This window comes from Schistocerca gregaria, chromosome 4, assembly GCF_023897955.1.
Source record: "Schistocerca gregaria isolate iqSchGreg1 chromosome 4, iqSchGreg1.2, whole genome shotgun sequence".
Classification (NCBI taxonomy): domain Eukaryota; kingdom Metazoa; phylum Arthropoda; class Insecta; order Orthoptera; family Acrididae; genus Schistocerca; species Schistocerca gregaria.
In genome coordinates this window covers 217,697,674-217,713,577 of record NC_064923.1, presented here as the reverse complement: position 1 = coordinate 217,713,577, position 15,904 = coordinate 217,697,674, and the positions used below count along the sequence as shown (strand labels likewise).

Sequence of the window (15,904 nt, the reverse complement as noted above, 5' to 3'; positions counted from 1 at the left end):
CATCAAATGATATTACAGGTGACCCCCCAGCCCCCATGAGTGGGGTGAGAACAACTTTTTAAGTCTTAAATGGAAACCCCATTTTTTATCGCAGATTTGGATTCTCCATAAAAAGTGCAAAAGTTTTGTCTGAGACATTTTTAAACCATTGACAGATGGCGCTGAAATTGAGAAAAATTAAAAATTCGGAAAGAATTCAGATTTATTTAGAATGATCAGAGAAGGACGCATCAAATCGATACAAAATGTGGACCAATTCTTTCATTGTGCCAAATTAAGCTATTTTTTATTAAATGTGTCCTACCTGCCACAGTTTTTGATGGGGGAGGTGGAATGGTATTAAAATCTTGTTAGGGAACTGTTCAGTTGCATTACTCACCTGACTGTGGTGCTACCGAGGCCAAACTGCGAACGATGGCTCAGTATAAAGGTTGGTGCAATGTGATCAGACGTCACTTCACTTTCAGATTATGAACCGTAAACATCAACTGATGAAAGTAAATTATTCTTCAGCGAAACATAGCTCACTGTCCTCCTACAGAGGTTGTTGATATGATTATAATTTTAGGTGAAAGCTATAACAATTACACTGCAACTGCGCAATTTTATGCAGAATGTTTCCCAAACAGACGACATCCAGGTGGAAACATTATTCGAAATTGCCCTCAACGAGCTCGAAATGGATACATGCTGTCGTGAATAAAACGAAAATGATGCTCGTACCCTTACCGTTCTCACCTGTGTTCAACTGGATCCCGAAAGGAGTAGTCGTGCAATTCAGAGACAAACTGGAATACCGAAATAACCTGTTTTGAGAATTTTGAAGGCACCCTATCGTGTGTATCATATCATACTGACACAGGCATTAAGGCTGAAAGATGTGCAAATACGCGTGCATTTCTGCCAGTGGGCCTTGGAAATAAGAGGTAACAATGATTTTTTAGATACGTTACGTTCACCGATGAAGCTGTATTCAAAAACAGTGGCGAATTAAATCGTCATGATGGTCATTATTGGTCCCCTGTCAGTACACACTGGCACACCCGTTGGCAATCAACACAAATGGTCATTAATGGGCTGGTGAGGAATTTTAAACGGTTACTTGATAGGATTGTATTTTTTTGACCGAAATATTACTGGAGAATCTTATTTACAACTTCTCCGTGATGATTTGTTGGAGCTAATGGAAGATAGTGATGTAGAAACTAGGCAATGAATGTGGTTCCAACAGGATGGAGCAGCTCCCCATTGTGCTGAAAATGCGCGGAACGTTTTAAATGTAGGGTACCCTTGTCGGTGGATAGGATGCAGAGCACCATTTCAGTGGCCTCCACATTCAACAGACCTAACATCTCCTGGATTTTATTGTGGGGTTATAAAAAAATATTATTTATGAAAGACAGCCCACAACTGGACACAATGCAGCCATACCACGGGATGTAGTAATCAAAACGGTGGACAACTTTCACAGACAAGTGACTTTATGCATCGAAGCAAACAGGGATAATTTTGAACCATTTCTTCATGGCTAATTTCATTAATTAAGCACCCCAAATTTTGAAAGGCAAGGAAGGGACTCTCACTAATGAAGCACCCCATGGGAACATCATTCAGCTAGGTCCATGTTGTCGTTCCTGGGTAACACTAAAAATAGGATACAGTACATTTTGTGCAAAAATAGCTTAATTTGGCGTAATGAAAGAATTGGTGCACGTTTTTCAGTTGAATGAGTCTCTCAGGTAATTCTAAACAAATCGGAGTTCTTCCCCACATTTACTTTTTCTCAATTTCAGTGTCATCTGTCAATGGTTTATAAAAATGTTTCAGACAAAACCTGATCACTTTTTTATGGAGAATCCGAATCTGCAATACAAAATGGGTGTTTCCATTTAAGATGGGTGTTTCCATTTAAGATGGGTGTTTCCATTTAAGATGGGTGTTTCCATTTAAGATGGGTGTTTCCATTTAAGATGGGTGTTTCCATTTAAGATGGGTGTTTCCATTTAAGATTTGAAACTTGTCCCTGCCCCACCCAAGGGGGCGGGGGCTGGAGGTCAGTTGTAGTATCATTTGATGTCCCCCTTTGAGCTTACGGACTTGTCTTACACACTATTTTTACCCGATGTATAATTTTCGAGATAATCTCATCCGAAACACCCCCAGGGGCTCAGCATTCATTTGCTGAATACGGGCTTGGCGACCCTGGGGTCCTGAGCTGGGGACTGGTCAGCACCGCCAGTCTCCTGTCACCATAACCCCCGGACATGCTTCAGCGACTACTGTATGATGCGGTGGTGGAATGTTGTGTACTGCGGGAATGGTAATCTTCGCTTGACTGCCTGGATTGCGAGGAGGGCCAACCTCTATAAAAAACCCTCAAGCTTTCGGTGTGCTCTGCACCTAGGGTTTCTCCCTTTTACATCCACAAGGGTCTTGAGGGAATTGCAGGAACACTGAAATCTGTGGAGCGACTGCGCAATGGGACTCTGTTAGTTGAGACTTCTAGTTCCTGTCAAGTTGCTTACCTTCGGAAAGCAACCTGTCTAGGAGAGTACGCTATAGAGACTGAGCTCCACTCCACTTTGAATTATAGTAAGGGTGTTGTGACATGTAGGGACTTGGTGGATATCCCCATAGACGAGTTAAAATCTGAGTGGGCTGACGATGGTATTGTTGACGTGCAGCATATTATGAAAAGAGTCGATGGGGACCTCGTCAAATCTGACTTGTTTATTCTCACATTCAGTTGCCCGAGACTCCCAGAGCATGTTAAAGCGGGGTTCTTATGTTTGCCAATACGGCCATTTTCCCCCAACCCAATGCACTGTTTTAAATGTCAGCGCTTTGGGCATACTACGTTGGGGTGCAATGGGATAGCCACTTGTGGTAAATGTGGTCAGCCTGCCCATGACGGAGCCGATTGTTTATCGCCTGTGAAGTGCATGAATTGCTCTGGGAGTCACCCTGTCTGGAGCCGGATCTGCCCCATCTTATCTCGTAGAATGGAAGGTACAGGAGCTTAAAACATCTAAGCGCATCCCCTATGGTGAGGCCAAGAAGCTCTTTAAGGCCATGCAACCTCTGTTTTCAACATCTTTCGCTTCTGCTCTGAAAAAACCTGTACAAATGGCCACTATTACTACGCAAACGGAGGTTGCTAGTGTTAGCACTAATACCTGCACTTGCCAGTGCACTTGTGCCGCTGCGGTTGTTTCATAACCTGCGGCTCTCCCCGCTACGTTGGACAAGGCGGTGGTTGCTGACATTGGGGTACTTCCTGCCTCTCCCCATATGGCGCCTTCTGCCCAGACGAGTAAGTTGACAAGGCTCTGCATTCTAAGCCCCCCAAGACAGACGCCGAAGGTGAAGTTTTGCCACCTGAGGAGACTAGTCAGGGTCGGTCCGATGACGAGGCCATCGTACTGTCTGACATCTCCCGTGGGTCGTCATCGGAGCTTATGGCAATTGATGTCGACCGGGGGTGATCTTCTCGTCCCAGGAATAAATCTCCAGCCAGTACGGGCTCTCCTCCAAAGCACAGAGGCAGGGTGAAAGTTCAGCCACCCTGATCACTGGCTCCCATATTACAGTGGAACCTGAATGGGTTCAGGACGCATGTGGCCGAATTAAAACTCCTTGTAAGTGTGTGCCCTTTGTGCTTATGTCTCCAAGAGACAAATTTTTTGGGCACTGATGCTCCTTCTTTACGGGGCTATATCGTATATCGAAAAGATGATCTGACGGGGGAAAGGGCAAAGGGTGGTGTTGCGGTTATTGTCCATGACATGCACCCCTCATCTGAGCTCCCTCTCGTTACCGACTTGAAAGCAGTTGCAGTTGACATTCTTGTAGGTCGGAGGCTCACAGTCTGTTCAGTTTATTTACTGCCTCAGGATGCAATAGACTCTGAGTCTCTCACAGACCTTATTAGCCATCTCCCCTGCCCATTTCTTCTTCTGGGGGACTTCAATGCTCATAATGTCTTGTGGGGCTCTCTAACTACTTGCGCCAGGGGTCGCATTCTGGAAAGCCTCATGATGTCGGAAGACCTGTGCATCCTCAACTCTGGTGCTCCCACTCATTTCTGTACTGCTTCCGGGTCATCATCGGCTATTGACCTTTCCTTTTGCTCTCCAGCACTCGCGGATTCTGCTCTGTGGGAGGCTGCTGCTGACCTCCATTCTAGTGACCACTTCCCTTTTTGGATTCGCCTCCTGAATGAGGCTGTGGCATTACCAGTGCTGCCCAGGTGGCACCTCTGCAGAGCTGACTGGACACTTTTCAGCCATTTGGCTGTTTTGGAACACCGTGCCAGTGTCCACGAATGGGTTGACCATGTTAGAGCTGTGATCTCCCATGCTGCTGAATTTTCAATCCCACAGTCATCCGGTCATCCCAAGAGGCGTCCTGTCCCTTGGTGGACCTCTGAGTGCCGCTCAGCCATCCGAGCCCGCCGTGCAGCTCTGCGCCGCTTCAAGTGCCGTCGCTCAGCTGACAATCTTGCGGCCTTTCCGGTGGCAAGGGTCAAAGTGCGGCGAGTGATTAAAGAGAGCAAACGACTGTAATGGCAATCGTTCTTGAACTCCATCTCTCACTCCACTAGTTCTACGAAAGTATGGGAAGCCATCAGGAGGATTTCCGGGAAACTCGGCCAACTACCTGTCACGCATTGCTGCATCAGGGATGTCTCCTCACGGTGCCGAGAGACATTGCCCAGACACTGGTCATGCATTTTGCGGACTCTACTGCCACTATTAACTGTGATCCAGATTTCTGCCGCCACCGCACTGCCATCGATAGGGGTCACTTGGACTTCCGGTCTCTAAATTCTGATCCCTACAACTGCCCCTTCACAATGTGGGAACTGGATTCGGCAATGTCTGTGGCTCATGATACTGCGCCTGGTCATGATCAAATCCGGTACAGCATGCTGCGGCACTTGTTGCTGCCATCCAAGGAAGTTCTGAACTGTTTTAATATGATATGGTTATCCAGCACGTACCCTGACTCGTGGAGGGAGGCGATTTTGATTCCCCTCCTCAAACGAGGGAAGGACCGAACGCATCCCAGTAGTTATTGAAGTATTGCTTTGACGAGCTGTGTTGGGAAGACGTAGGAACGCATGGATAACCGTCGCCTGGTTTGGCTGCTCGACCAGGCAGCTCCTTAGCCTCTCTCTGTGTGGCTTTCGGAGATGTCGTTCCACTATAGACAACTTGACCCTGCTTGAGGCGGCCATCCAGCAGGCCTTCCTACGTAACCAGCATTGTCTAGGTGTATTCTTTGATATTAAGACATATGACACTACTTGGCGCCACCTTATCCTCAATCAACTCCATGAGTGGGGCTTTTGTGGCCGTCTCCCCATCTTCATTCGGTCCTTTCTTTCTCACCGCCTCTTTAGGTATCGGCTTGGTAATGTACTATCTGATCTGAACGTGCAGGAGAATGGTGTTCCTCAGGGCAGCGTTTTGTCACCCTCTTTGCCGTCACTATTAACAGTATCACATCCACTATCCGGAGTCCTGCCAAATGCTCCTTGTTTGTGGATGATTTTGCTGTTTTCTGTTCTTCCTCCAGTCTTGTCACTGCTAGTCGGCAGTTGCAACTTACGATAAAGTGCTTAGAGGCATGGACTGCAAAGACGGGTTATACCTTTTCTGCAGACGTGTGTGTGTGTGTGTGTGTGTGTGTGTGTGTGTGTGTGTGTGTGTGTGTGTGTGTGTGTGTGTGTGTTTTCATTTTAATCATTCTCGGCGTCCTTTTACCTTCCCTGAATTGCGTCTGAGGGACACCTACCTTTTAGAGTCACTGTGAGGTTCCTGGGCCTCACTTTTGATTCCAAGTTGTCGTGGTTGCCTCATCTTAAAGACCTCAAGGTGCGGGCCCTGAAGGCACTGAATATTTTCAAAGTGTCTGAGCCATCGGTCCTGGGGAGCAGATCGGGCACGTCTGCTGCAGTTTTATAGGGCTTTCGTCCGATCGTGTCTTGACTATGCTTGCAGCGTGTATGGGTCAGCAAGGCCTTCGTATCTGAAGATTCTTGATGCAGTACACCATGAGGGTATCAGGCTGGCCACTGGTGCCTTCCGTACCAGTCCCACTCCCAGCCTGTGTGGTGAGGCAGGGGAACCGCCGCTCGCCATCTGGCGGAAACTCCTCATGGTGTGACGGGTGTCATTTCCTTGCCTGTCCTACCTCCCGTGCGTACCGACCGCTTATGTAACGTCTTTTTCCAGCCGTCCCAGGGCAATGAGACCACTCGGGATTCGTGTGTGGTGAGGCAGGGGAACCGCCGCTCGCCATCTGGCGGAAACTCCTCATGGTGTGACGGGTGTCATTTCCTTGCCTGTCCTACCTCCCGCGCGTACCGACCGCTTATGTAACGTCTTTTTCCAGCCGTCCCAGGGCAATGAGACCACTCGGGATTCGTGCCAAGCATTTACTTAAGTCCCTTGGTGTGGGGCGGGTGGCCCCCCAATGACAAGGTTTTACTTGCCTGCCTCCCTGGTTGCTCCAGAGGCCCAGCATCCTTCTAGACTTGTCAGAGTACTGGAGGAACTGCACTCCAGAGTTTGTTTTTACCTCCTTATTTTACGATCTTTTTACACCAGCATCCGGACCATGTACCTGTATTTACGGATGGCTCTAAACAGGGGGACTGTTGGTTGTGCTGTTGTTTTCCCTGATTGAGTCATCAAGTTACGGCTTCCTGCGGCGTTTACCATCTTTGATGCTGAATTGTTTGCGATCTTGCAGACATTGGAGCAGATGAGGTGTGTTCCCAGTCTTAAGTTCATCATCTGTTTTGACTCCCTGAGTGCCCTTCAGACCATGTAACACTTGTACCCAGTGGATCCGTTCGTCCAGAACATCCATGATGCCCTACTCCACCTGCAACAGCAGGGGAAGGAGGTTTCTTTCTGCTGGGTGCCGGGGCACGTAGGTATTAGGGGAAACGAACTGGCAGATGTGGCTGCCAAAGATGCATGTTCCCTCCCTCACGTTGTTGAATGTGCCATCCCCCTCCATGCTGTTACCTCCCTTTTGCGTTTTCGTGTTATGCGTCAATGGGAAGCGGAGTGGCTGGCAGTTGGTGACAATAAGCTGTGTCTGGTCAAGGCCACTACGCGGCCATGGCGTACGTCCTGCCAGTCATGCAGGCAGAATGAGGTTCTCTTAACTTGCCTCCGCATCGGGCACAGTCCCTTAACGCATGGTTTTTTACTGCAGTGGGAGGACCCCCCCCCCCCAATCTGCTGTGCTTGTCGTCTAGATTACTGTCTGCCACATTTTACTTGACTGTCTTTTATTCTCTGACCAGAGGGCGGTGGTTTCTTTGCCACCGGATTTGCCCTCTATTTTGCAAGACGACGCAACGACTGTGGCTAAGGTCTTACGGTTTTGTGTCCTGTCCAATTTGTTGTCTCAGATTGTAGGGAGAGGGTTTTAATGTGCTGCTGGGTGACTGGCTCACCCAGGTTTTAGGTAAGAGGTCAGTCAGTCATGATTACCTCCTTGTTTCCCCCTTCGGTTTATGTTCTCCTTTCCTTGTGTTTCCTTTTTTAGTGGGTTCCTTCTCTGGTTTTGCCCGTGTATGTGAGGATTTGGAACTGCGTCAGGTCTGTCTCTTAGCTGTTCTCCGTGTTCGCTGTTCGTCTTAGTCCCTTCACTGCATGTTTTCTTATTTTTAAGCGTTTGGGCGCTGATGACCATGCTGTTTAGTGCCCGTAAACCACACACACACACACACACACACACACACACACACACACACACACACACTCACTTCAGATGGACCACCTTTTATATGAACAGTTGTGTTCATTGTTTTAGCTCTACTCTGTTCAAAATACGTGATGTGTTTGAATTTGCTGTAAGTACAAATATCCTGATCATTGTTGTTAGCTGTTGTGCTGTTAAATCAGATCAGATCTGGTGTGGTCTTTATCTATTTTGCATACCACTGTTGATAGGAAATAAGAAAAATGCTGCTGAATACGTATTCTGAAGAAAAGTTCATATCATGCTTAAGCTATATTTAGTTTGTCATTTAAACCCCTGCCTCAGGAATATGTTCATGACTTAATCAATATGACCTGACAGGCCTTTCCTATTTTGTCAGCAGATAAATTTTTAAAAACATTGCCATTATTTCTTAATTTACTAATTGATGTAGTACACTGTGTAGGTCATTATACCTGTAGTTCACTGACTTTTAAGTAAGGCTTAAGAATTGGCCTATTAGTACATTTATTGCAACAAAGTTTGCCAATTTAGTGTACATTAGAAAATAAATTTTAATCATATTTTTCTCTTCCACAGGAAACATAATTGGTGATGGACCTAATCTCAGGGATTATGTTATCAGTTTAGGAGTTGTACAACCGTTGCTTCAGTTTATTAAACCTGATATTCCCATTAGTTTCTTGAGAAATGTTACTTGGGTGATTGTTAACCTGTGCAGGAATAAGGATCCTCCACCATCCGTCCATACAATCCGTGAGATTTTGCCTGCTTTAAATATGCTGATACACCATAGTGACACAAATGTAAGTTATAGCATTAAGTGTGCCATAAACTAGGCAGTAGTCATGCAACTTTTACTGTTATCAGTGTTAATCCATTTGACAGGTAAGTTACATACTATTAAGTGTTGAACTGCTGTGTACAGAATTGTTTCTACTGATAGTCCATATTAGAAATTATTTAACCTTTACTCATAGACCACATATCAGTTTGAGTTATGTGCATTGTAATATGAATCAGTAACTGAAATACTTCAACTGAACTATTACAAAGATTTTCAAACATTAAATATTAATTACCTCTCAGTATGAGGGCCAAAAATTGCTCATCTATGTGCTACATAGACTCTCAGCTTATTAACTCATGATAATCTTCTTAGGTCTGTAGCCAGATCCTGGACACAATATTTCCAGGGTCCATCTGGCTGCAGTCTTTAGGTGGGAGCACTGTTTGCTAATCTTACCAGAAGTGATTCATATCATGAAAGGTGGCCCATTTATATGCTACTGAAGGCCAACAGTGTTAATGTGTAGCCTCTGTATTCTATTTATAGCTTTCTATTTATAATGGCTGATAGTCTAATTTCAGTGTATTATTTTACAATGGTTCCAATAGTGAGATCTGGGAGTAACAATATGAGTCTTATGATAAAACATTTCGTTTTTTTTTTTTTTGTGAGACAATGATATGCCACTGCAGATTTCACAGGCTGCAACAGTTGTAAGTATTTATGGTGCTCAACATGTCTACAGTTAATGGTGCAAATAGTTTGTCAAAAATATTTTTTCCTGTAGTGGTAAGCGATTTGATAAACTTGGACTTTCTGAATCCTGGGTCACCTTTACCAAGCCAAGAAGTGCACTAACTTTGGCTGGCAGACAAAATATGCTCTGTCTTCAAAATCTGTTCTATCTTTGAAGAAACGCCCCCTACATATGGTAGCAAAGATATGTTGCAGTGGGCTTTGCCCTCGTGCAGTAATATATCCTACATTGAAAGAGCAGCAACCCAGTTCATTACAGAGGATCCAAATGTATTAACCATTCCAGCAGACACCACCAATCCCCTTCAAATGTTCATTCTTTTGCAGAATAATGATGTAGGCAAAATAAATTTTTACTTAAGGACTTCGGATACCGAAGACTGTAGAATGACGCTACTGAACAAATGAAATGGAAGATGCTTTCACTTTCGAAGAATGTCAATGTACTGAAAAACTACATCCTGATGTTGCTGTTCCACGAAGGATATAGATGACAATAGTTTATGCAGAATGGGTTCCACTGCATCCAGCTGAGTAATTCAGGTGCACTCACTTGCAACATGACCAACTATTTAGCATTAGTTCTAGCTCTGATGTCCGAAAATGTGAGCACCATATTTCCAATCCTATGATTTTTACTAGCAGTTGAAGTATTTGTGTCTTGGTCTCTCATGTTTACCTGTAATCTTTGATGTAGTGTTCTATTTGGGGTTCCCCATGAAGAATCCTTGATAATTGTTGAAAACCTAGACAGAAATGGAGCTGTGCTGTTGTGTGCTAAGGTCTACACATTATTTATTCAGTGAAAAATGAGCGGTTATGGAGAGCCAATTATCCACCATAACCATCATTGTATTTTTGAAGTATTTTGAGGACATCACACTGAGGAAGACTTTTTAAAGCCTGCCTGCTTTTGGAGGTACATCAATAGTAAGTTTGTGGAGTGCCCATAAGGAACAGGAAAATTTAGTTTCTTTGATTATTTAATCAAGTTAACCAAAAAATTGAGAGGGATGGAAAACTTAAGTTTCTAGACATATTGGTATACAGAAAGGACAAAGGTGTGTGTGTGTGTGTGTGTGTGTGTGTGTGTGTGTGTGTGTGTGTGTGTGTGTGTGTGTGTGTGTGTGTGTGTGTGTAAAAACAGATGCCCATACAGATATCTGCAGACAATGAGTTGCAATCCACCATACCAGTGCACAAGGCCCCTGCAGATGTCAGCAAAGAGGGTGTATGCCATCTCAGAAGCAGAAAACTTGACACAAAAGCAGAAGCTGGACTGCCTTAAGCTTGTCTTAAAGCTTAGAGGCTACGCATACAGATCCATTGGGCATTAGGTTTTTTCCAAATCCAATGAAAGGTGCATGTAATCAGACTTTCCTACCACATGCTGGGACATACCTCCAAAGATAGGGCATATTTTAAAAAGGTGTACTTCATCTGCCAGCCAAGATTGGACCACTTTTTGGCTTTGTAAAAGGTGACCTGGAATTGAGGAAGCTCAGTGTTTACCAAATCCATTGCCACTGTGGGAAAAGTTCGAGGGTTAGAACTAAAATAGTGGCAACTATTTATTCACAACCGATACAAAAGAGTTACATGTTTTCACCTGTTACTGTTCTTCAAAGTGGTCACCAGTGTTGTGTACTACCTGATGTGGAAGGTGTAGTATACGGTTAGCAGAGCCTGTTCCGTTGATGGTGCGAATGAAGTGGTCTACTGTCTGTAGAATCTCTGGAACAGTCATGAAATGAAGGCCACGAAGTGGTTCCTTCATCTTCGGAATCAAATCAGTCACAAGTCCGGGGACTATGGTGGATGGTACAGTACTCCCCAGTCCCATTGACCAAATAGAGCAGCCACAGCTTGCACTGTATATGCCCGTGCATTGTTGGGATGCTCCAAAAACGAACAGTAATATGACTTAGGTCCTTGTGACTTAGACTTGATTCTGAAGACGAAGGAACCACTTTGTGACATTCGCTTCAGAAATGTTCTAGAGATTTGACAGGCAGTAGACTGCCCCCACTCACACCATCAACAGAACGCAGACTTTGTTAATGGTACACTAAGCCTTCCACATTGCTGACAACAGGTAATGCACAATGCTGGTGACTGCTTTAAAGGACAGTAACAGGTGCAAATGCTTAACTCTTTTGTATCAGTTGTGAATAAATAGTTGCCACTATTTAAATTCTAACCTTCGTATATCGGCCAAAACTATTAGCACAATTCACAATACATGTCTTGAATACACATGGCTGTTGCAGCCTGAGAAATGTGCAGTGGGGGAGTGTTGTTTTACTGTGGACACACAACACTGTATGATAAGATATAAATGCTTTCCACTGTTCTCACATTTTAAAAGAACCCATTAAAGTTAGACTGGCATACAACATAATACAGACAAGTTACCCATTAACCCCATGACATTGTATTTAAATACCCTACTCGTTGCTGTGAAATCAGATGTAATAAATGAGCTAATATAATTATTTTACATATCAGCTAATAGGATAGATATAGCAAACACAAGTCTTTCGTAATGTAGTGCAATACCGTGTTTTTACACTGCCTTGCACTTTCACTTCCTTTTTCCTCGTAAGCAGCATGCAACACCTTTTTGCGACATTTTTTCTTCTCCGTTAGAGGTATCTGCATTAGATAATGAGTCCACATTTTAGCCTGAAGTCTCATAGGAATGATCGTCAATGAAAAAAAGAGGGAAGATAATGTTCAATGTCCTGTTTATAAAGAGTTTGAGAGATGGAGTACAAGCTCAGATTGTGAAAGAATGGGGAATGAGATCAGCTATGCCCTTTTTCCAGGCATCTTCCTGTCATTTAGAGTAATCACAGAAAACCTAAATCTGGATGGCCAGACACGAATTTAAACTATTTCCTGGGTATACCAGTAGCCCTGAAGTAGGTTTAGCAGGTGTGGGTCCCCCCCCCCCCCCCTCCCCCATTGACCTTACAATACATTTAAGAGCCAGCTAACAGCTAGAAATTGAACTCCATGTATTTATACAGTGAAGCATGCATTTGCAAGCTGAACTGCTCATAAGATTTGAATGTTACTACTTCATGTGACTATAGCTACTTGTTTGATGTTTCATCTGACCTTGAAAAACAAGGCAGTTGGCTTAGCTGGCAGACTGCATCAACAGTGGTACTCAATAATGATAGATTGTTTTTGCTGCCTTTCACTGCTGGTGGCACTGTAACTTCATTTTTAGTAGGCAGCAGCAGCAACAATTTCTGGCAAAGGTGCTGTGGGCCTTTTGCGGTGTACAAAAGGGCTGCCATTCAGGAATCAGGCTTGTGGGATCAGCAGACATTGCCCACAACTGAAGATGGTGGCCAGGTGGGCCATGGAAATATTGTCCAAATAACATCTGGTTGCAGACTGTACAAAAATCACACTCGGCTAGTTTTAGACCAACTAGTTCTTCAAAGTGTGTATGTTTGTATCACTTCATGAAGGTTTTTCTCTGTAGCCTTACTATGGACTTGAGTAGCATACATCTCAGGGATGTGGATTTGTGAGTTTTGTGTAGATTTACCACTAGTAAATGACAGATGGCAAAAAGTAAAAAATTGTCAGACTGCAAGAAATGTTGCATTCTGTGTGATTAACAGTATTGCAATCTCAGTAGTAGAGTCTGTTGCACCTTGTTAGTTGTTACAGAAGTAAGTGATCATGTCTAAAGATTTTTGTAGTAGTTGATATTCTCATGGGGTAAGAGGTTTTAGTGCTTTTAGTGACAGCCTCCTGAAGGCCATCCACCTATACTCTGCTTATGGTATCATATTACATTTGTTCCGTTTATGGGCCATTCCATGCCAGTCAGTCTAATTTTGGAAAAAGTTCCTGCATGACTATTACAGATTTTGTTGACATTTTGTGTATTTTATGTGAACATTCACAAATGTTCCCAATGAACGTTGGTAAACATTTACTTTTACCAATGCACCACTTTCAGAGACTAGTTTGACCCCATAGTGTGGCTATCAACTGCACCTGTGAAATTTTGGCAACTTTGAAAGATAATAACTCTGGCAGTATATTCTTCAAAGAAACAGAACTAGGTCATCTTGTACATATTTTTTGCACTCTGTTAAACAAAATAATAAAGAAATTTTCTTGAGCAGTTCTCATAAGGATAATTTGAAGCAAAGCCTGTCAAAAAATAATGCCTGAAAAAATATGAAGTTTAGCTTTTTATATCTGAAGGTCTTAGATTACACAAAATTTTATTCTCCTGCTTTCCAATAGTTTACAAATTAAGGGCATTTTTTTTTGTAAAATGCTGTAAATGGATATTTTTTGCCCAATTGTATACAGAAATCTGCTGCAAACTCTTAAATAGTTTTCATTAGTATTGTCATGTTCTAAACCACCTAAAAAAATATGTTCAGGCCCTAAAAGCAACGACAAGGTGGACCTACTTTGAAAATACAACTGTGTTCTGCTAGTACTCAAATATCGACATATTTCATGTTCTAAAATTGTTTAGCACATTCTGGGAAGGGGTGTGGGATAGTGGAGGAGGAGAGGAGCAAAGGAGTTGCAACCTGTGGTTGCATTGGCTGAGTGGTGCACAGTGAGGAGGAGGGGATGTGAATTTAGAGGATGTGATAGGACAGGGGGAGTGGAAATTGTTGGGTGTAGTGTGTGGAGAGAGAGTAGGTTACTGTCGGTTCAGGCTGGGATAATTTCAGGAATAGGGAATGTAAGGATAGCTCCCATCTGGGCAGCTCAGGAAAGCTGGTGTGATGGGGAGGATCTAGATGGCCTGGGTAGTGAAGCAGCCATTGAAATTCAGCACATAATGTTCAACTGCATGCTGTGCCGGCATGTAGTCAGCTTTATTTTTGCCCATAGTTTGACAGGACTGGAATAGAAAGTGAGTGGGTGGATTGGGCAAGTTTTGCATCTGGGTCTTCTACAGGGCTTTGACATCTGACAGTGGATTGGGAGTGGCATGTTGTGTAGGTTGAGTGGGTGGTGTAATACCACTTTAGGACTGGCAGGAAGGATCTTGGGTAGGATGTCCCATGGTAATCATAGCTGGTTCTAAATGGTGGTGAGAAGATTGAGACTGTGTGATGATAGGATTCGGGATATTTCTTAGAGACTAGGTCTAGGGAATAGTGCCTGTCTGTGAAGGCCTTCGTGAGACCTTTGACATATCGGGCAAGGGGATTCTTGCCACCACAGATAGTGACCCAGTGGTCAGGCTGTATCGGAAGGATTTTTGTGTGGAAGGGATGGTAGCTGTTGAAGTGCCATTACTGTTGGTGCTTGGTGGGTTTAATGTGAACAGGAATGGATGGAGCCATCAGAGAGGAACTGGTCAACATCCACACCGTGTTGTGAAGGACCAGCTGAATTAGATGGAAGAGGTGTAGGGAGAAGGGATGAGCACTGGGTGTTATGGCCCTGAGACTGTCCTGTTGCTATCACCAGTCAACCTGGAATCTCTTATTCCAACCTGTTTGTGCCATCTATGAGGAACCTTTCCAGCCAAAAACCAAACCCGTGGTCTGGTTCAGATTGATGGGAAATATTTCTGTGATTTGGATTTGGGGCCAAGACACTCTACTCATTCCTTCACAGCCTCAACACCTTCTGTCCATCTGCTTCACCTGATCCTCCTCAACTTACGTCACCTGCCAGGCTGTTGACCATAGACTCTCTGATGGCTACATCAATACTTCTGTCCACATGAAACCTACCAATGACCAACAGTACGTGAATTTAGATAGCTGCAATCCCATCTACACCAAAAAGTTACTCCAGTACAGCCTGGCTATTTGAGGATGGTGTATCTGCAGTGAGAGCAACTCCCTTGCGAGTATACTGAAGGTCTCACAAAGGTCTTGACTGGCAGTCACTATCCCTTGGATGTACTCCAAAATTTCCTGTGCCCTACCACTCACTCACTCACTCACTCACTCCTCCTCCCAGCCCCAAGCAGGAGTGACCCCTTATCAACTCAATAACACCCCAGACTGGAACAGCAGAACCACATCCTTTGTCAGGGCTTTGATTACCTATCGTCATGCCCTGAAATGAAGACATCCTACACAGGATCCTTCCCACCCCTCCTAAAGTGGTGCTCCATCACCTGCCCAAGCTCCACAAAATGTTAGTCCATTCCTATGCCACTTTAAACCCTAACCCTTTACCACAGGGATCCTATCGCAATGGAAGACCTAGGTGCAAGATCTACTCTCTCCACTCCCTCTGCCCTATCACCACCTCTAAATTCACAGCACCTCCCCTCTCACTGCGCACCACTCTGCCAACGCAACCACAGGTCTCAACTCCTAATCCAACCACATAGTGCTTTCTACTCCAATCCTGTTAGTATTATCCATACTATCAGATGCCAGGGCATCAGTGAAAAGTCATGTCATTTACCCAACTACCAAACAGCTGCCATGAGCAAAGTAGACCACATTGTGGCACAATATGCAGTTGAACAGAACATGCTTGATTTCAGTGGGTGCTTAACAACCTGGGCCATGTAGATCCTCCCCTCCACCAAGAGCTTTTCTGAACTATGCAGAGGGGGCTTAGCCTTATAACACGTCCTCCACTCCC

The 15,904-nt window shown here is 44.3% G+C and overlaps 1 protein-coding gene across 1 annotated transcript in view; it reads left to right on the top strand.

Moving 5' to 3' along the window:
• LOC126267094 (importin subunit alpha-3) overlaps window positions 1-15,904 on the top strand; it is a 74,010-nt gene that overhangs the window by 37,444 nt on the left and 20,662 nt on the right. Inside the window, exon 5 of the mRNA XM_049971965.1 lies at window positions 8,326-8,552. Within this exon, the coding sequence (XP_049827922.1) occupies window positions 8,326-8,552 (227 nt within the window). The remainder of the gene's footprint in view (window positions 1-8,325; window positions 8,553-15,904) is intronic.